Source organism: Chiloscyllium punctatum, chromosome 44 (genome assembly GCF_047496795.1).
Source record: "Chiloscyllium punctatum isolate Juve2018m chromosome 44, sChiPun1.3, whole genome shotgun sequence".
Lineage (NCBI taxonomy): Eukaryota > Metazoa > Chordata > Chondrichthyes > Orectolobiformes > Hemiscylliidae > Chiloscyllium > Chiloscyllium punctatum.
Genome location: NC_092782.1, coordinates 24705331 through 24727380, shown reverse-complemented (window position 1 = coordinate 24727380; position 22050 = coordinate 24705331). Strand labels below are relative to the sequence as shown.

General features: G+C 40.7%; 1 protein-coding gene across 3 annotated transcripts in view; it reads right to left on the bottom strand.

Moving 5' to 3' along the window:
• The window catches only part of LOC140466813 (T-complex protein 11-like protein 2), a 44982-nt gene extending 24000 nt beyond the window's left edge, over positions 1–20982 (bottom strand). Inside the window, exons 1-6 of one of the 3 annotated variants that reach the window (XM_072562463.1) lie at positions 20290–20982; positions 16217–16280; positions 14602–14633; positions 14223–14388; positions 9915–10047; positions 184–304 (exon numbers count right to left, since the gene is read on the bottom strand). In XM_072562463.1, the coding sequence (XP_072418564.1) occupies positions 184–304; positions 9915–10047; positions 14223–14382 (414 nt within the window). In that variant the 5' untranslated portion in view covers positions 14383–14388; positions 14602–14633; positions 16217–16280; positions 20290–20982. Of the gene's footprint in view, positions 1–183; positions 305–9914; positions 10048–14222; positions 14389–14601; positions 14634–16216; positions 16281–18423; positions 18740–20289 lie in introns of those variants that run through there. The other 2 variants (XM_072562462.1, XM_072562464.1) reach the window with 2 other exon arrangements.
• Positions 20983–22050: the final 1068 nt, after the last annotated feature.

Sequence of the window (22050 nt, the reverse complement as noted above, 5' to 3'; positions counted from 1 at the left end):
TAATGCATGTTTTGCTTAAAGCCTACCAATTTGGCCAACTGAATCACATCTGAAACATATCATTTTCCACTTGCCTTGAAGTAAAATAAAACTTAGGGTCTAGGTTATCTTCTTGGGATGTTTAGAGGTCTTTTTTTTTGAGACTGCTATGGACAAGAACAATTGAAGTATTCATTCCTTTACCTCTTTAATTTCTCCCAAAAGCACAAGGGCGTGATGGTATTCAGGTGGATCCTGGTTCAACTGAGCTTCCAGATGGTCCCAGAATGCCTTGTGAACTATTTCTTTCACTTTTCTTGGTAAACTGTATTTAAAAAAAAGTCAGTGGTCTAAGGTGTGATGGTTAACACAAATTTGCATTAATTATTCAGTAATATGTTTTGGCAGCTATGGTCATACAAGAATATTGGGAAGCTTAAATTTTCACCTTAGAAATTAAACAAAATAAAGAGAGAGATATATCAGTTTAGAAATTGGATTGTATTCAGACTGGAATGTAAGCCAGATGCCACGGATGCTGCAAAGAATAAAATGAGGCTGACATCAGAATCACAGCAAAAAAAACGCGCCAATTGTAAATGGGTGGAGAGAGAGAGTCAGGCACTGTTGATCTTCCTCTTCCCATCTGCAATGACTGAGAAGCACTGAAGAGTGGTTAGGTGATAAAATTGAAGGCAAGCTCAGAAATAATTTCAGATGGCAAATTAAAGAATAAAATTCAGCTAACAGACTGCATTTTGTAGCATTGTTTAGGAAAGATTGCACCGAAAGTTAGAAAAAGTTAGTAATAGCTCTTTTTAAAAATAAGCAATATTCAACAATGTCATATAGAAAAGATATATGTACAAAGTCACACTATGTTCAAGTTTTCACACCATGACACAGCAAGCTCGTTTACATTGTAGTAAATAAAAAGAGCTATTACGTCTCTAAGAAATCTCACAATAGCCATTAAATGGAGAAAACAACCTCACGATGTTGGTAAGAAATTAGGCATCAAGTAGCTATGTAGGCTCTGAAAGCAATTTTTAAAAAGAACATTTAATAAGTGGTGTCCATTGATGACAAATAAGCACAACATTAAGTTTCTAGAACGATGTAGTTGACTTCATTGTCAGTAAAATTCAGTCTTGAGACTTGCAAGCAGTTCTCCTCTATCCAGTCTCTGAAGCTTCAGTCACCTGTCACCAACTAGTTCAGAATTTGAAAGGTACAATCGCAGGTCCATACTAAACTAGTAGATAAACTGGCCACAGGTCCAAGGTTCCATAGTTTATGGATAGGATTTGTCCATTCACCATTCCTGTATCTTCAATCTATCATCCCAACTCCACAAGCACTCATCTTGTACATCAACCTTTTATGTGACACGTTAATGAATGCCTTTTGGAAATCCAAATACACTGTCTACTGTTTCCACTTTATCTACCCTATTAGTTATACCCTCAACAACCCTGCTGTATTTGTTGAACAGGTTGTTCTTTTATAAAACTATGTTGATTTATTCTATGGTGTTTTCTAGGTGCATTGCTAAGACTTCCTTAGCAACAGATTCCAGCACTTTCCCAGTGACTAATGCAAGATTAACTGGCCTATTGTTCCATATTTTCTCTCTCCCTCCTTTCTTGACTATCAGTCTTACATTTCCTAACATCCAATCAGCTGGCATCATTTCAGAATCTAGGGAATTTTGGAAAATCATAGCTGTAGACATAGAGCTCTTTTAGAGCTCTATTACATTTACTTTTTCAATATTAATTACCTTCATTTCCTCACTCACACGCATTTACTTCTGATATGTAACTATGTCTTGTGTTGTCAAAACAGCAAATATATATTGGTTGTCTCTGCCTTTTTCTAATTTCCCCTTGACAATTTGTCTTCTTTCTAAAAAGATCAACATTTACTTACCCACTCTTGTCCTTCTAACATACATGTACTAAAATCGTACCGCTTCTAAAAAAAGATTCCTGGCCAATTTACTCATTCTATTTCTTCCCTCTCAATTTTGAGGTGGCTCTTTGTTGGTTTCTCAAACACCCTCATATCCTCAGACTTATTACTATCATTTGCAACATTATAAGCCTCTAGTTTTAATCCAGTACTGTCTGTCTTTCCCCTCTTCAGTAGTTTTTGTTTCTCAGTGAAATGCATTTTCATTGAACACAAATTATATTCTTAAATGTTTTCCACTGTATATTTACTACCATACTTTTAGTCTATTTGTCCAATGAGGCTCAGCCAGCATATGGTTTTCTTTTTATAGATTTACGAAAAGCTGATCAGGCTTAGCATTTATTGGCACTGGTTTGCAGATTGTAGCTGATGGTAATGAGTTCATCACCTGTCATACTGCCGTGTAAAGTGAGAACAAAGTGAACTTCCATTATATAGATCAAGGTGTAGATTAGTAGTTGTTTTCTTGGTGCTATACTTCTGCAATCTTGGGACACTTTAGGAAATGATTTTGCATGGCATAAGGAGAAGCTACTGCAGGAGGAGATGGAGAAGAACAACAATTAAATACACACAAGGACATGGACGGTTTTACACCAGCAATATATTTAACTCAACCCTCTTATGACTCAAGCCAATAATTCTGGCAGCACTTCTCTCAATTTCATCACATAAACAAGAGATTCTTTAGCAAAGACAGCAAGGAGGAAAATGCCACTAATTGTATTTCCCCAGGAGGCAGACATGACCTAGTTATTCATTTATTTCAAAAAAATAAGCAAAAGGTTATTAAACTCTCTGATAAGGACTGTTGTTGTTGTCTGGTGTGCCAATCTTTACGTGGCAGAAGCTGAGCAACAACTCCTAGACACTTCCTTCCATCTCCCCCTGGATCATGACTCCACCGCTGCACATCAAGTCGTTGTTTCCAGGACTGTCACTGACCTCATCTCCTCTGGAGACCTCCCCTTCACAGCTTCTCACTTCAAAGTTCAATTCCCTCCTCCAAACCCAAACAGCCCGATTCTATCTTCTTTCCAAATCCACAAACAGGACTGCCCAGGCAGGCCCAATGTTTCAGCCTATTCCTGCCCTACTTGAACTTCTTTCTTCCTATTTTCACTCTACTTTGGCTGCCATTGACCCATCTTTTCCCTATTTACATTCATGGATCTTCAGATACTTTATGTCAGTTCCATATGTTTCAGTTTCCCTTCTAGTCACCTCCTCTTCACATCTTTATGTCCATCCCCCATCAGAATGGTCTTGTGGCTCACTGAATCTTCTTTGAAAAAAAGATATCTGAACACTCCCCATCCACCATCACTATCCTTCACTTGCAGAGGTGATTTTCACTCTTACTTTAATTCATCTAACCTCCAAGTCAAGGTTGTTGCTATGGCTACCCATCTGGATCCCAGTTATGCCCATCCCTTTGTGGAGTATGTGGAACATTCATTGTTTCAGTCCTACCGAGACTCCCACCCTCAACTCTTTCGCTGATAAGCTGATGATGTTGTCCATGCTGCTTCCTGTTCTTGACTGGAATGGAAAAATTAAAAATCAGTTTTGCTTCCCAATTTCTATTTCTCCCTAACCTACAACTAGTCCATCTTTGACTCTTCTCTCTGCATAACTACATTGTTTCCAGTTCTGGAGTTAGGTGGTCTACCAACCTCCACTATAAACCCACTGAGTCCCATAGTTACCTTGACTATGTTTTTCACAGGAGAAAGTGAGGTCACACCCTACTTCAACAATCACTCCATTCCATTCTCCCAGTTTCTCAGTTTCTGTTGTATTTGTTTCAATGATCCCTCTAACATGCGCTTTTTCCCCCTCAAGGTGCCCCCTTTATTACATATGAGGAGGCCCTCAGCTGTGTCCAACCTTGTTTCTACACTTCCTCCCTCATCCCCTTTCCTCCCTACCAGAATAATTATTGGGTTCCCCTCATCCTCAGCTTCCACACCATCTGTCACTACATTCAAAAAGAATCATCCTTTGCCATTTTGAGCACGTCTAGCAGGGTTCCATCACCCAGCACAAAAAGGACAGGGAAAGATTTAAAAAGGGTCCTAAGAGGCAAATTATTCACGCAAGGGGTGGTGCATGTATGAAATGAGCTGGAAACCGGTAGGATTCCAACATTTAAAAAGGCATATGGATGGGTATATGAATAGGAAGGGTTTACAAGGAATGGGCTAAGTGCTGGCAAATGGGACTAGATTAATTTAGGATATCTGGTCAGCATGGATGAGTTGGACCAAAGGGTCTGTTTACGTGATGCACATCTCGATGAGTGAAAATAATAGTAAAAGGAGAGACAGAAATAAATATTTAAAAAAACACTTCCACTGTCAGCACTGTGCAATGACTATTCTCTGTGACACCCTGGTCCATGCCAAACACTTCATCATTCCCTCTGGGCAACTTTCTATGTAATTGCAGAAAGCCACTTCACCTTCTCCCTCATATTCTCCAGCCCCAGGAAGACCTTCAGGTGAAGCAGTGGTTTACTTGTACTTCCCTCAATCCATTATACTGTATTCACTGCTCACAATATGGACTCCTTTACACTATGTCCAGAAGAATGCCCCAACATTCCAGCTGCTTGCCAATTCAATAAATCATCTTTCTCCCATGTTAACATGTCCACCTTGGCCTGATGCAGTGTTCCAATGAAGCTTAATGCAAGTTGGGAGAACAAAACCATGTTTTCCACTCAGGCACTTTATAACTTTCAGGCCTCAATATAGAGTTCAACAATTTCTCCATTTCTCCTTCAGAACCATTAGCACAGTCTTTTTGGTCTGGGCATCCTCACCATTCATTCCATTCACTGCTTCTCACCTTTTGTCACCAGCCTCCTTTAGTTCAGGAAGAAAACTATCAAACTCAAAAATGTTAAATTACTTTCTTTCTCCATAGATGTTGCTAGACCTGTCGAGTTTCTCCAGTGTTTGTTTTTATTACATTTAATTCTGTTGATTGCAGTCTTACAGGCACGCAGCTACAAATCAACAATGTTATAGATGAAGAACTATGTTTAACCACTAGTTACAGCCAGAAAGGTCATCAGAAAGAGGAGACATTTAATCTTTGGTGTCTGCTGGCTTAGTACCAAGGAATAATTGCTTCTGTGAGCTTCTATAAAAAGGAATGACACCAAAGAAGCACCGAAGTCCAACACACCATGTTCTTCTTTTAATGTTCTCCTGTAGGAGGAGAGAGTTGAGTCATACAGTGGTTTTAGTACTGAATGGCAGAAAAAGATGGAACTCACAGCTTCAAATTTGTACAATGCCAAGTTATATATGGAATAGATCGGTCAATAATAAACATGGCCAATAGGATTTTCAGCAAAGGGAACCTGTTACATTTACCTGGTCTAGGCTAGAAATGCAAATCCAATTCCACAATAAGCAAATGACAGTGGTAAAACAATTACTGTAGAACACAAAGATAAATAGTTGATGGATCTCACTAGTAGCAACCCAAGTACTGATCAATACACAACTCTGACAACCTGTTCATTGACATCAGGGAACTGGTGTGCAAGTTCAGACTAAGTCAACAGCCTTATGACATGGTCAAAGTCAACAGTCAATGCCAGGGTCCTAAGAGTTGTTCTACTCCAGTTGTAAGATAAATCCAACAAGGTGAAAATGTTATAAAGATCAGTAGGACCCCCCCCCAACAAATATTCTGGGCCCAAAGAAGTTTAAGTACCAAATTACAGCAGGCCACAAAGTTTCTGCTGCCTAGGGACTTGTATTCTATACCAATCCAGCCTCCTGGATCCATACTCAATGTTAACTGTCAGCTAGAGAAAGCAAGTTGGTAGCTGCTGACGTTCCAATGATATCGTTATCATAGGTGATCCCAACCATGGAGTCAGGCTCACTGGTCTATAGTTCCCTGGCTTGTCCTTACCACCCTTCTTAAACAGTGGCACCACGTTTGTCAACCTCCAGTCTTCCGGCACCTCACCTGTGACTATCAATGATACAAATACCTCAGCAAGAGGCCCAGTAATCACTTCTCTAGCTTCCCAGAGTTCTCGGGTACACCTGATCAGGTCCTGGGGATTTATCCACCTTTAACCGTTTCAAGACATCCAGCACATCCTCCTCTGTAATCTGAACATTTTGCAAGATGTCACCATCTATTTCCCTACAGCCTATATCTTCCATATCCTTTTCCACTGTAAATACTGATGCAAAATATTCATTTAGTATCTCCCCCATTTTCTGTGACTCCACACAAAGGCCGCCTTGCTGATCCTTGAGGGGCCCTATTCTCTCTCTAGTTACCTTTTTGTCCTTAATATATTTGTAAAACCCCTTTGGATTCTCCTTAATTCTATTTGCCAAAGCTATCTCATGTCCCCGTTTTGCCCTCCTGATTTCCCTATTAAGTATACTCCTACTTTCTTTATACTCTTCTAAGGATTCACTCGATCTATCCTGACTGTACCTGACATATGCTTCCTTCTTTTTCTTAACCAAACCCTCAATTTCTTTAGTCATCCAGCATTCCCTATACCTACCAGCCTTCCCTTTCACCCTGACAGGAATATACTTTCTCTGGATTCTTGTTATCTCATTTCTGAAGGCTTCCCATTTTACAGCCATCCCTTTACCTGCGAACATCTGCCTCCAATCAGCTTTTGGAAGTTCTTGCCCAATACTGTCAAAATTGGACTTTCTCCAATTTAGAACTTCAACTTTTAGATCTGGTCTATCCTTTTCCATCACTATTTTAAAACGAATAGAATTATTGTTGCTGGCCCCAAAGTGCTCCCCCACTGACACCTCAGTCACCTGCCCTACCTTATTTCCCAAGAGTAGGTCAAGTTTTGCACCTGCTCCAGTAGATACATCCACATACTGAATCAGAAAATTGTCTTGTATACACTTAATGAATTCCTCTCCATCTAAACCTTTAACACTATGGCAGTCCCAGTCTATGTTTGGAAAGTTAAAATCCCCTACCATAACCACTCTATTATTCTTACAGGTAGCTGAGATCTCCTGACAAGTTTGTTTCTCAATTTCCCTCTGACTATTGGGGGGTCTACAATACAATCCCAATAAGGTGATCAGCCCTTTCTTATTTCTCAGTTCCATCCAAAGAACTTCCCTGGATGTATTTCCGCGAATATCCTCCCTTAGCACAGCTGTCATGCTATCCCTTATCAAAAATGCCACTCCCCCTCCTCTTTTGCCTCCCTTTCTATCCTTCCTGTAGCATTTATATCCTAGAACATTAAGCTGTCAGTCCTGCCCATCCCTGAGCCATGTTTCCGTAATTGCTGTGATATCCCAGTCCCATGTTCCTAACCATGCCCTGTGTTCATCTGCCTTGCCTGTTCGGCCCCTTGCATTGAAATAAATGCAATTTAATTTATTAGTCCTACCTTGTTCCTGCCTGCCCTGACTGTTTGACTCACTTCTGTTCCCAGCTGTACCTATCTCAGATTGATCTCTTTCCTCACTATCTCCCTGGGTCCCATCCCAGCCCCCACCCTCCACCCTCCCCCCCCCCCACCCCCCCCCCCCCCACCCCCCCACCTCCCACCCCCCCACCTTACTAGTTAAAATCCTCCCAAGCAGTTCTAGCAAATTTCCCTGACAGTATATTGGTCCCCTTCCAATTTAGGTGCAATCTGTCCTTCTTGTACAGGTCACTTCTACCCCAAAAGAGATTCTAATGATCCAAAAATGAGAATCCTTCTCCCATACACCAGCTCCTCAGCCATGCATTCATCTGCTCTATCCTCCTATTCCTGCCCTCACTAGCTCATAGCACTGGGAGTAATCCAGATATTACTACCCTTGAGGACCTCCTTTTTAAAATTCTACCTAACTCGCTGTAATCTCCCTTCAGAGTCTCAACCTTTTCCCTTCCAATGTTGTTGGTTCCAAAGTGGATAATGACCTCCTGCTGGCCCCTCTCCCCTGTGAGAATATTCTGCACCTTCTCTGAGACATCCTTGATCCTGGCACCAGGGAAACAACACACCATTCTGCTTTTTCTCTGCTGGCCACAGAAACGTCTGTCTGTACCTCTGACTACAGAATCCCCTACACAATTGATCTCTTGGAAACCGACGTACCCCTTGTTACATTAGAGCCAATCTCAATACCAGAAACTTGGCTGTTTGTGCTACGTTCCCCTGAGAATCCATCACCATATTTTCCAAAACAGCATACCTGTTTGAAATGGGTATATCCACAAAAGACTTCTGCTCTAGCTGCCTACCTCTCTTACCCTTCCTGGAGGTAACCCATCTATGTGACTGTATCTGAGACTTTCCCCCCTTTCTATAACTGCCATCCATCACATACTGTAGCTGTTGCAAATTCCTCATCGCTTCTATTTGGTAGATAGCACATACTCGTGGCAAAAAGGTAATTATTGGATGCAGTGATCGAGAAACCGATCAAACATTTGTCCTAGATTATATTAATCTACAGGTGTTTTGACATCTTCCACCTCAGCAAGTGAGGAGAATTCTATTCTATTTCTGGTTTGTACCTTGTACATAGTCAAGAGGTTTTTTTTGGAGACTAACACATGAGCCAATCAGAAATATCAACCCTCTATCCTATCTTGAAACCATAATAATATGGATGACCTGATCTGAATTGCCTTCATGTTCAAGGGAAAAAAAAGCTTTAAACTCAAAACCTGAATTTGGATTTTGATATTTTTGGCTCAAATTGTAACAGTTACATGTTTGACCTTTTGCAAATATGAATTTCATTTTCAGAGAGAGAGAGAGAAATAAACCCAAACAGTATATTCAATTTTGATTTTAGCTGAATTGCTTCATAGAGAAAGCTAAACTTCAGTCAAAATGATATTCTAATACATGCTGTTGGGTTTAAACACTTGTGCTCAATCCTGTTAAAAAGCAACATCAATAAAACAAAATGGGATCCATTAGGGTTAAAGAAAGAGAGCAGTACTTAAAAACCAAAACATTTACCAGTTAACTTTAAATCAAGTAACATTTTAACTTTGTCAGGTTTTTCTTTGGAAGGAATTCTGCCTGATAATTTTACACTACTGGGAGCCTAGCTCTAGTGCAGTGTATCTTGTGTTGTCGGTTGCAAGCTAAATGCAAAACATTGAAATGATGCCCTCAAATTGATTTCTAGACACAAAACCACCAGCACGTTGCAGCGTTTGAGAATGAAACTAGTTGCACCACACCCGCACATTTGGCAACTGGTTGTAGTCATTATCTCCAAACTATTGAGACACGAGTCATCTCCGTCATCTAATTTTTGGACTGAAAATATCATCTCATCACAAGATTGTGAGTAACATATTCTGAAAGGAATGGATATGCTTAACATTTCAATTATTATTATTTCATGCCCCCTGAAGAAAACATTCATGTTCAAATCTGAAAATATGAATTTGGCCATTTTGACTTGGAGTGCAATGCTCCATCTATTAACCATTAACAATTTTACATGTAATCACTAGGTAATGACAAAGTAGAAACAGGACATTAAAAACAGTTCTTCTATGAATAGAAATGCATTTCCATCTTAAAACAGTCTTGGATCAACTGAAAAATTGATGTCACACCACTACTTTCCTGAGTTATAATTTACTTTGCTAAGGAGAAAACAAAATCAGAGAAATGTTCACTGAAGTTTTATTGCACTTTCAAATTTAAAAAATAAAAAGTCTGATTTTATTTTTGAAAGTGATTAGTGCAAACAAATAGGTAGTGCATCCACTAAGCAACATTGTGAGCTGCATTTAGACACAAGTTAGCTGCATGTGAAAAGCTGAAATCAATACTGACAAAGCCAGCAGGTCAAATCTAGAAGATGAAAGATCTCTAACTGGTCCCATTTGAATTATATTACAGATAGGTGAAGACATTTACATGCCCATTATCCCAGTTTATGAAAATAAGCAACTTTATTTACCTTTGAGGAGGAAGATCAATTTGCTTCATCTGAAAGTTGCTATTCATAACTATTTCATGAACCAGAGACATATTTGACAACCCTTTTGCAGTCTCCATTAGGACATCAAAAGAACCCGTTTTAGGAGGACTTGCTGCAGTGATAAAAAAAACAAACTATAACAATCCAGACTCAGGAAAATCTTCAGTTGCATATTTCAACTATTTGTATTTACCATTTGTGGAGGAAAACCTATCTTATTCCACTGTTGCCATCCATAATGTAACATTTGCCATTAAAACTTGGTAAGGAACAAGGTGTGGGAACACATATCAGACATGATATGGACTTATTGATTTTCTCCTTCCAAAGTACGTGCTAACTTTGTCTACTATGTGCGACATGTCCAAGAATAGACTTCACAGATCAATTTTCATTCTTCCCATGTTCTTCAGTTTCTCAAAATTCCATTCCTACTCACCACAGCAATGACATATTGTAAGTTTGCTCACTGAGCTGGCAGGTTTGCTTTAAGACATTCCGTCACCATGCTCGGTAAAATCATCAGTGAGCCTCCAGTGAAGCGGTGGTGTTCTGTCCCATTTTCTATGTGTATGTCTTGGTCTCCTAAGGTGGGTGATATTATTTCTAGTTCTTTTTCTCAGAGGTTGGTAAATGGGGTCCAAAGCGATCTGTTTATGGAGGGATTTATGGAGGCCTCTAGGAATTTCTATGCGTGTCTCTGTTTAGCTTGTCCCAGGTTGGATGTGTTGGCCCAGTTGAAGTGGTGTTCTTCTTTATCTGTATGTAATATTAGTGATAGTGGGTCATGTCTTTTGGTGGCTAGTTGGTGTTTATACATCCTGGTGGCTAGTTTTCTGCCTGTCTTTCTGATGTAAATGTTTGTTACAGTCCTTGTATGGCGTTTTGTAAAATGACATTAGTTTTTTTGGTTGTTGGTATAGGGTCCTTTAGGCTCATCAGTAGCTGTTTCACTGTGCTGTTAGGTTTGTGGGCTACCATGATGCCAAGGGGTTGGAGTGGTCTGGTAGTATCACCGAGATGTCCTTGACATACGGTAGTGTGGCTAGAGTTTCTGGGTGTGTTGTCTACTTGTTTGGGATTATTGTTGTGATACAACACACCCAGAAACTCTAGCCACACTACCATAAGTCAAAAACATTTCCTAGATGACTACCAGACTACTCCGACCCCTTGGCATCATGGTAGCCCACAAACAGCTACTGATGAACCTAAAGGACCCTAGACGAACAACCAGCAAAACAAATGTCATTTACAAAATACCATGCAAGGACTAGAACAAGCACTACATTGGACAGACAGAAAACTAGCCACCAGGATACATGAACACCAACTAGCCACCAAATGACGTGACCTACTATCACTAATATCCTTACATACAGACGAAGAAGGACACCACTTCGCCTGGGACAACACATCCATCCTAGGACAGGCTAAACAGAGACATGCACAGGAATTCCTGGAGGCCTTGCATTCAAACCAGACCTCCATCACTAAACACATCGATTTGGACTCCATTTACCAAACTCAGAGAAAAAAAAAGAAATGATATCACCCACCTTAAGAGACCAGGACACAAAAATAGAAAGCAGGACAGGACATCAACGCTTCATCGGAGACTCAATCATGTTACCTAGCATGGTGACAAAACATCTGAAAACAAACCTGCCAGGTCAGTGAGCAAACTTACAACCTGAACATCAACCTGTTACAAATTATCTCAAAAATCACAAATCTAAAAATGTCATTGCCGTTTATGACTAAATGCTCATCTACCCTATCTAAAACAATAAGGTGTGATAGTAGAAGGATTTAGAAAAAAAATCACATTTTTGTAACAGGTATCTGAATCCCACACAATTGGGTGGATCTGCAGCCTATAAGGCTCCCAGGTTAAATTAATATTAGGAAATAGCTCTGTTCCTGACTGCCAACTATCCATGTCAGAAAACTAGTCTCAATTACATAAAAGGAATATTATTCAAAAAAGGAAAATCAAGGTCTCATTGATAGTAGAAATAGTGATCCCAGGAGAGTATAGGGTATCCCTGCGAAGTTAAGATTAAGGCATTCTTAGCTGAGATAACAGGCACCTCATTTTTTAAAATTTGACTTACACTGAAAAGGTGCAAGATTTGGGTATTCTTCATATTGAGCAGAAGAAGAAATTATCCACTCAAGAGACTGGACACAATCAAAAATTCAGGCATTTAATGTTCTGACAACAATGCCAAAGCCCAAACAAATTATATTGAATGAAAAGGTAATTTGAAATTAAAATCCTCTTTGAATTCCAATTTGGCTCAAGTCTGATAATTGATCATATTCCCAAATTAACAGTACAGAGCAGGCAATTCTCTTCATATCTAGTAGGAAATTACAGCAGCACTTCAAATTTATGGGGCCCCTGCAACCTTCTATCCCAAGACAGAAACTGTTTTATTTCTTCTTGTACAGAATAGTTAATTAACTGGAGGATATCCACAGGAGAATATAAACATTAGGCCCCAATAAAAACAACCTTGCATTTTATTTTATACCTGTGTGTGCATTTTTGAAAAATATGCCTAGTTACTATCCGAATCAATGATGTGGTAGACAACATCAACTACATATATTCATGTCTTTCAAAATGTACTGCTCTAAGGTAACTACCATCACAGGGATCTTATGGTGCAGTGATAGTGTCCCTATGTTCCCAGGTTCAAGGTTCACTGCTCTGGAGATGTGTACATCTGTAGAAGATTGATAAGTTTTTTTTTAAAAACCTCTCCATTTACGAGTCAAGAGAGAATTAGATCACTTTAGACAGACTTGAAGAAATACTGGGTTCTCTTCAGTATGAGAATTCCATAACAATGACCTTCAGCCATGTTGGTCATTGAAATCTGAATACTGTTCAGTGACAAACATCTAGGACCTTGAAATAAAAATCAGAAAATGCTCAACATGTCAGGCAGCACCTGTTCAGGGAAAAACAGGGTTAACATTTCAGGTCAATGACCTTTCATCGTTCATATATTCCCCTTGCCATAGATGCTGTTTGATTTGCTGAGTATGTCCAGCATTTTCTGTTGTCATTCTGATTTTCAGCATCAGCGGTATTTTGCTTTTACATTCAGTTTCTTTAGCTACCTATACTGGGATAATTAAGTGGTGAAAATTGCAGAAGATAACAGACAAAGATTACAATTTGCAATATTACTGTTCCCTTAACCCATATGAATCCTATGACACTAATTGGCATTTTGGAGAAGAAATTAGATAAAATTCTTCAGATTTCAAAACCATTCAAAAACACACAGACTAATTGATGCAAACAGGAGTAGTCCAATGGCTAAAACGTATAGGCATGCAATCCGACTGGTTTCTATTGCACTTATATGGCACGGTGGCTCAGTGGCTAGCACTGCTGCCTCACAGCACTAGGGCCCCAGGTTCGACTCCAGCCTTGGGTGACTGTCCGTGTGGAGTTTGCACATTCTCCCATTGTCTGCGTGGGTTTCCTCCAGTTTCCTCCCACAGTCCAAAGATGTGCAGGTCAGGTGAATTGACATGCTAAATTGCCCATAGTGTTAGGTGCATTAGTCAGAGGGAAATGGGTCTGGGGGGTTACTCTTCGGATGGTCAGTATGGACTTATTGGGCTGAAAGGCCTGTTTCCACACTGTAGGGAATCTGATCTAATCTAACACCATAAGAAATAAGAATAGGAGTAGGTGGCCAGCACTTCAAGCCTGCTGCACCATTCAGTAGAATCATTGCTGATCTAACATTCCTCACATCCACTTCCCTGCCTTTACCAGTAACCCTAGACACTTGATCAGTAGAGGGAATCAATCTGTCTCAGCTTTAAATATACACAAGAACTCTGCTTCCACAGCTCTCTGTGGCAAGAAGTTTCAAAGACTCTCCATCCTCAGAGAGGAAATTCCTCCTTATCCCAGTATTAAATTGACACCCCTTAATTTGGAGACTATGCCCTCTGGTCCTAGACTCTCCCATGAGGGGAAACATCTTCTCAACATTTACCCTGTCAGGACCTTTAAGAATCCTATATGCTTCAAAGAAATTACCTCTCATTCTTCTAAATTCCAGTAAGCTGAGTCCCAACCTGTTTAGCCTTGTATGTTGAAAAAAAACTTGGTAAATGGACACCAACTACTTATTACTTAAGGTAAATATTAGGTGCTTCTGGCACAATAAATTAATACAAGTTTGCATTTAACTGAGTAATCACAGAATACATTTTGCAATTATTTTAAAAATGTTGGGATCAAAGACGTACAGGCTGGAGAGCTGGGTTTGCTAGAAGAATCACTACTGAAACTTTGTCGAGCATATTCATAATCACTGGAAGAGTTGACACTATCAGACCGCTCACAAGAGTCAGTGTCACTATTCAATGATTCATCATTCAAGGAATGTTTCTCATTACTGAAAGGCATTTCTCACTGTAAAAACAAAATGAGCTAACATTGAAATTCATTACTTAAAACTGTTCATGGGCAATTTAGATCCATCTTTAACACTTTTAATAGGGATTTTTAAAAATAAGTTGGAAAAAGTGATAAGCATTTGAAATAACATAGATGAATTTAACACAGAGTGGTAGGACAAAAAAAATGCAAAGTGTTACTTGGTCCTCAGGTAAAATATTAGCTTACCTTATGCAGAAGAGTTAGTAGACTTCTAAAATCTAAACAAATTAAATGTGTGAATAGACATGACCAGTATACAAGCAGTGTGAAGCAAAGCAGAAGTCTGACCAAATCATACCAAGTAAGAGGGCAAGTAAAATTATACTTTTCTTGATAAAATAAAAATTAACTTCCTGAGATAGTGTAGAAAACAAAGCACTTCTTTGTGGAACATTACATGAATTGCAGCAGTTCGCTAACATGGCGGCTCAGTGGTTAGCACTGTTGCCTCACAACGCCAGGGACCTGGGTTCAATTCCACCCTCCACCCTCAGGCAACTGTGTGTGTGTGTGTGTGTGTGTGTGTGTGTGTGTGTGTGTGTGTGTGTGTGTGTGTGTGTGTGTTACACATTCTCCCCGTGTCTGTGTGGGTTTCCTCCGGGTGCTCCAGTTTCTTCCCACAATCACAAAGATGTGCAGGTCAGGTGAATTGGCCGTGCTAAAGTGTCCATTGTGGTAGGTGCATTAATCAGAGGAAAAATGGGTCTGGGTGGGTTACTCTTTGGAGGTCGGTGTGGACTTGTAGGTCCGAAGGGCCCGTTTCCATACTGTAGGGAATCTAATCAAACACTGTATATAGGTCAATTCATGATGGTCATAACGACCAAGGTGCTAGTGACTCATGTACTAGGAACAAATTGGGTTTTTTCCTATCTCCCCATCTATTCATTTCCATTTACAGCACTGCATAAACATGTGTTGTCTGTCATTCCTTCCCCTACCACACCCCCATCCCATGACTTTCATTTTTTCTTCATTTTGAATAGCAGTTCTAGCTAATTTTAATTTAAAAGCCATAATCTAATAAATTAGAAAAAACCTAATCTGAGACAATGGGGAGGCAGCACTGAAGGTATTCTCATTCCTGCCATTTGATAGATTCAACGTATTCCCCCCATTTCCTAATACAGCATAGTCAGAACTTATTAAAACTTGCAGGCTTGCTTCTTATATACATACATTACATGAGAATAATAAGGTTGATCATCGGTTTGATCCAAGCATCACTACATTTTTCTCCTCCACAATAGGCCTGTGACAGCTGTTGTTTGTCTCAGTTTAGACTATTACGAATGGGACCAAAGGAAGCAGCCAACAAAATGTCAGAACTGAACATGGTGAACAGGTGAAAGCATGGGTTTGTCACTATCCATATTCTTCATTACAACATTGGAAGATCCTTGGGGCTGGACCAATTATTTTGAACTTTTCCCTTTTTAAACGTACCCAAAAGAACTAATTGTGACAGGATTTTTTAATGCACTAAGTGGTTCGGGTTGGAATGCACTGTATGTGTGTCACAGTGACAAATTTAATCGTGACTTTCAAGAGGAAATTGTATAAGAACCTAAAATAAAACAAATGCAGGGTTGCAGGAAGAGAACTCAGGTGAGGCTAACAGAATTGCAAAAAAAGCTGGCATCAGTTCAATAGGCTGAATAGCTTCCTTTTGTGCTCTACCTATTCTGTGGTTTATCTATTCAATGATGGATGCTACATCCCAAATGGAGAAATAAAGAAGTTATTTTTGCTAATACTGGTCCCTTTTTCCTGTTTGTTCCAGAATGAAAATAATGCTTACCTTTCAAGTTTAGCAGCTTTACAACGGAATAGCAAATCAGTTAAGTGCCTGAATTGAAGTACACCTTAAAAATAAACATAAAATTAATCAAAATACTAAGCCTTTAAATGAAAAGAAATCATATTTGACCATATGAATACAAGAACACAAAACACAGGAATTGCTAGTGGACATACAGACTATCAATAAAACCACAGATGATATAATCTTGGCCTCAAATCCATTTTTCAATTTGTTTCTAATCATCCTTGTCTCCCCTATAATTTAAGAATTTATCTCAGAAGACTGGAGGTTGGCTAACATGGTGCCACCATTTAATAAAAGGGGGAAGAAAACGGAACTATAGGCCAGTGAGCCTGACATCGGTAGTAGGCAGGTTGTTGGAAGGAATCCTGAAGAACAGGATGAACATGTACTTGGAAAGGCAAAGACTGATGAGGGATAGGCAGCCTAGGCCTCGTGCATGGGAAATCATGTCTCATGAACTTGATTGAGTTTTTTGAAGAAGCAACAAAGAGAATTGATATGAGCAGAGTGGTGGACATGATCTATATGGGCTTCAGTTAAATGTTCGACAAGGTTTCTCATGGGAGACTAGTTAGCAAGGTTAGATCTCATGGAGTACAGGGAGAACTAGCCATTTGATATGGAACTGGCTCAAAGGTAGAAGACAGAGGGTGTGGTGAAAGGTTGCTTTTCAGATTGAAGGCCTCTGACCAGTGGAGTGCAACAAGGATCGGTGTTGGGTCCACTATCTTTCATCATTGAAAGAAATGGTTTGGATGTGAACATAGAGACATAGTTAGTAAATTTGCAGATGATGTCAAAATTGGAGATATAGTGGACAGCGAATAAGGTTACCTCAGAGTACAATGGGATCTTGATCAGATGGGCCACTGGACTGATAGATTTTAATTTAGTGGCAGATAGATTTTAATTTAGATAAATGCGAGGTGCTGCCTTTTGGGAAAGCAAATCTTAGCAGGACTTAATGGTAAGGTCCTGGTAGTGTTGCTGAACAGAGAGACCTTGGAGTGCAGGTTCATAGTTCCTTGAAAGTGGAGTCGCAGGTAGTCAGGATCGTGAAGGTGGTGTTTGGTATGCTTTCTTTTATTTATCAGGTATTGAGTTTAGGAGTTAGAAGGTCTGCACACGACATTGATTAGGACACTTTTGGAATACTGCATGCAATTCTGGACACCGCGAAACTTGAAAAGGTTCAGAAAAGATTTACAAGGATGTTGCCAGGGTTGGAGGATTTGAGCTATAGGGAGAGGCTGTATAGGCTGGGACTGTTTTTTTCTGGATTGCCAGAGACTGAGGGGTGATCTTATAGAGGGCATGGATAGGATCGTCTTTTCCTTGGGGTAGGGGAGTCCAGAACTAGGCAACATAGGTTTAGGGTGAGAGGGGAAAGATTCAAAATGGACTGAAGGGGCAACTTCTTCATGCAGAGGATAGTGTGTATATGGAATGAGCTGCCAGTAGAAGTGGTGGAGGCTGATACAATTACAGCATTTAAAAGGCATGTGGATGGATATATGAATAGGAAGAGTTCAGAGGGATATGGGCTAAGTGCTGGCAAATGGGACTAGATTAGGTTAGGGTATCTGGTCAGCATGGATGTGATGGACCGAAGGGTCTGTTTCCATGCTGTACATCTACGTCTATGACTCTGCCTTAAATGTACTAATTTAAGATGTATCCACAGCTGTCAGGTAGTAAATTCCAAAATATGACAACCAGGGGAAATTCCTCTTCACCTCTTTTTTTTCCCCACAGGTAGACCCCTTATTCTGAAATTGTGCCACCCAGTCCTGGATTTCACTATGCACTGAAACATCTTTTCCGCACTACCCCAAAGTCATATATACTTTAATCAGAGTACTTTTCATTCTTCTAAAAATATCCAATAGATATAGCCTCAAGGCAACCCTTTCATCCAAGGACTCAACTCAGTGATACCAGTGATACTTCTGACTGCCTCCAATGCAAGTTCTTATATAAATTCTAAAGTTAAGGGGGCCAAAACTATAACCAGAACAACGTGTGAACTGAAGAAATGATGGTGGAACTAACTGAATGATAACACTAGTTAAAATTGTGGATGGAACATTGAAAATCTCTTGTAAACATGAAAAGTGATCAAAAGGACCATATCTGCATTGTATTTGTGTGCAGTGTAATTCATGATTGAATAACCTTGCCAGTTAGATTCAACTATGGTAGCTGTGCACCAGCTGGTAGAATTCTTTTCTCTGGGTCAGCGGTTAGTGGGTTCAAGTGATACTCCAGGACCTAATCATAAACATACAGGTCAGACCTTCCACTGCATACTGATGGGGTTTTAGATACAACAATGAAGATATTATTTAAAGGAACAGCAGGGAATTATTCTTGGTGTCCTAACAATATTTATTCCTCAAACAATACTAAATAATTGATTGTCCAGTTAGTAGCACATTTGTGTTTGTAGCAGCTTGCTGTGTGCAACTTTGTTGTAACATTTCTGAAAATACAGCTAATTTATGTACTTCTGAAATGCTGTCAATTACTTTGGGACAAACAGATTGTAAAGTGTGGTTTATAATTCTAGTTTTTATTTTTAAATTATGTAAATTCTGACTTATACAAAAACAGTTTAAATGATAGCACCTATCTTGTGTTATCTCCCTTCAGACTCCATCTCCATCAAGCTCGGCTCTTAATTAAGAAAGTGTGTGTACATTTTATGTTGTTTAGCATTCTAAACATTAAATATCCACCAATTTCAAATACTGTACTGCAGTATGGTTCACAAACACGTCAGTACATGCAATTTAGCGTCAGCTCAAGAGCAAATCAGATTGTGCCCACAAATGCAACCATAGCTACAATATCTCTATGTCCACTGGAGATCATATATTTCCAAATCAGGACATCAAGAATAAACATAAATCAAGACCCTGTCAATCTTTCACTGGCTAACTAGTGAGAATGAAAAGTAATGGTGTGATCATTACTGCTGCCCCAATGAACAGAGTTTAGGAAGTAATGATGAAATCAAGAAATCCAGTTTGAAATCCTTCAAGTCTTCTGATTTTTACCATATAATTTAGGAGGTTACTGAGAAACTGTTCATCTCATAGGTCAAGGTCAACAATTTTGAATAACAGACTTTATATGCAGGTGATGATAAAAGATCAACACATTTAAAAAGGGAACAGTTTATTCTTCCATTCCTGGGAATATCAGGCTAGTGTTCAAATGTTCCTGAGTACGCTTAAAGTACATTAAAACAAACATGCCTATGAATACTCATTACACAATATTGCCCCCCCCAAAAAAATTCTGAACGCCAGTCTTTTCACTGTGCCTCTCATCTCTAGTCATTTTAATTGTAAAACATTGTCGAATGCGTGTTTACAGTATTATTCTCTCCAGTTGATTTAATGGTACAGAATAAACATGGTATAAATAAACGAGGCCAGTCAAATTACACATCTTACATCAGCACGCAACTCTCACCATTAATTGATGCCTATATTTACATATTTAACTGCGGAAGAAAATATCATTTTATAATTTGACCTTCCCCCTAGTGAAAGCTAGAGTACCGCCACTGGCGAACTATGCAATTGCAAGACATTTTATAATAAACAGGATGGGTTTGTATTGTTATAAATTCCTAAAGACATTATGACTGACTTAAAGATGGGAACAGAGTAGTGTTTATATAGTGGCGTCTGATCCCCATCGCCCGACCCTTCTTTCTCCCAGACAGTACCCGGTGTTCAACCTGAAAAATACACTCAATATCCATCTGTAAATTTTACTGAAATTCGACTAACAGCAACATATACGATCACTTCCAAATCCGCGTTAAGTTAAAAGTTTAAAAATGACAGTTTTTGGAAGAAATATGCTCTTAACGCCAAATAAAACAGCAAACTGCTTTCGCCCACTCAAGCATGACCTCTGGGGTGTAGAATACTCAAAAGAATTTAACTTTAGAAAGCTGCATCTTGGGCCAACAAAAACTGCTGCAAAGACTGAGTGAAGAAAGGAAGCAAACCAGGATTACTGTAGAAAACCTTCGAGTAGTCGGAGGATTGGAAAAGGTCAGTAAAGGGATACAATGTCCTTTCTCTCTGTCTCTTCCTGCAGTCAGTGCAATAACACGGCCGTAGATGGAGAGCTGGATGGAGCTGTTTTTTAAAGCTCCTCTTTCCACGTCATGCAAACGCTCATGTGATCGGAGGGAGAGACCATAACAAGCCGGAAAAACACACACACATATCAGCAGCACAGCCAGCCTCCACCCAATGCACTTTCGGCGCCAGTGGTAGTGTCCCTCCCTCTGAGCCAGGCGGCCTGGGGTTCAATCTCCACCTGCTCCAGAGGTGTACCGTGACACCTCACCTTCCTCACTCGCTGCACACAGCAGCCTGCAAGGGTCTGGAGCCCGGTAACTCGGGGGTTACAGACGGAGCGCCTGGAACGGTGCAGCGCCGGCTATCGAGCCCGCTTCTGGGAAACCTGACCCGAGTACAATGGGAACGCCGGGCGTCGGAGGACTCATTTAAGGGTCCACTGGCATGGGGGGGGGGCAGACACTGCGGGCAAAAAGGAGACACACCGAATAAGAGGGGTCTCCGGATTAAAGGGAGACACTCAGAATGGGGGGATTCAGGATTAAAGGGTGACACTCAGAATGGGGGGATTCAGGATTAAAGGGTGACACTCAGAATGGGGGGGATTCAGGATTAAAGGGTCACACTCAGAATTGAGGGGGGTTGTAGAATGCGGGCCCCTCCGACTGCCGCTGCCCTGACCGCCCCCCTCCCGAGTGACAGACAATGGCTGACCCCCACCCTTGGCTCCCCTCTGCCAGTTGAGCTTTATCCCCCCCCGACCCCTCTTACCCTGATGCGGAGAGGTTTTCACCAGCACACCCCCCACCTCCCTACGCCCTCTCTGTACGGTGTGTGCTGCTCCTGCAGCTGATGATGATGCTCCTTGCCCCCGCGGGGGTTACCCCCTTCCCAATCCCCGCCCCAGGCTAGTCCTCACCCCCCCCCCCCCCCCCCCCGGAGAGGCAGCCCCTGTTTGTTGACGGATGTGACGTGTGGCTGAAGACGTTACATTGTTGCTAGGAGAGGGGGGCACGTGACGGCCGCCAGCCCCGTCTCCATGGGAACTGACAAACGCTACACACCTCCTCCCCCACCCACGCGCTGAGCTGCCCTCCTGAATCCATCAGCCTCACATCCCTCTCCGAACCAACTGCACCACCAGCCAGCCCTAACACAATGCCACCCACCGCATCCTCCACTAGCTGCCCTTTCGTGAGGACCACTGCCCTCCCATGACACTGTGGTTCCCCTCCTCAGTCACCCCGAGCACTCCCTTCCCATGTTGTAATCCATCTGCTACATTCTTTGTCCTGGTGACCTGTCCCTATCCCTTTGCAGACCTTCTCTTGACAACTTACTTTCTCACATATCTTGGAGACATTAGAAAATTTACATCTTACACACTCTAGCCCCTCACTCAAAATATTGATTTAGATTATACAGGGGGTGGGATCGTCGGCTCAGTTACCTGAATGGCTGGTCTACAATGCAGAGTGATGCCAACAAAGCGGGTGCAATTCACACACCAGTTATGGTTACCACGAAGGATTCTTCTTCTCAAAATCTCCACTCGTTTGAGACATGGTGGCCCTTGGATTCAACCACCAGCAGTCATCCCTCTCTTTCTCTCTCACTCTAATAAGAGAGCAGCTATATGGTCCAGTAGAACTAAAGCAACTTTATCTTTAATTGAGGACTCAGCAGTGGTCCCTGAGACAC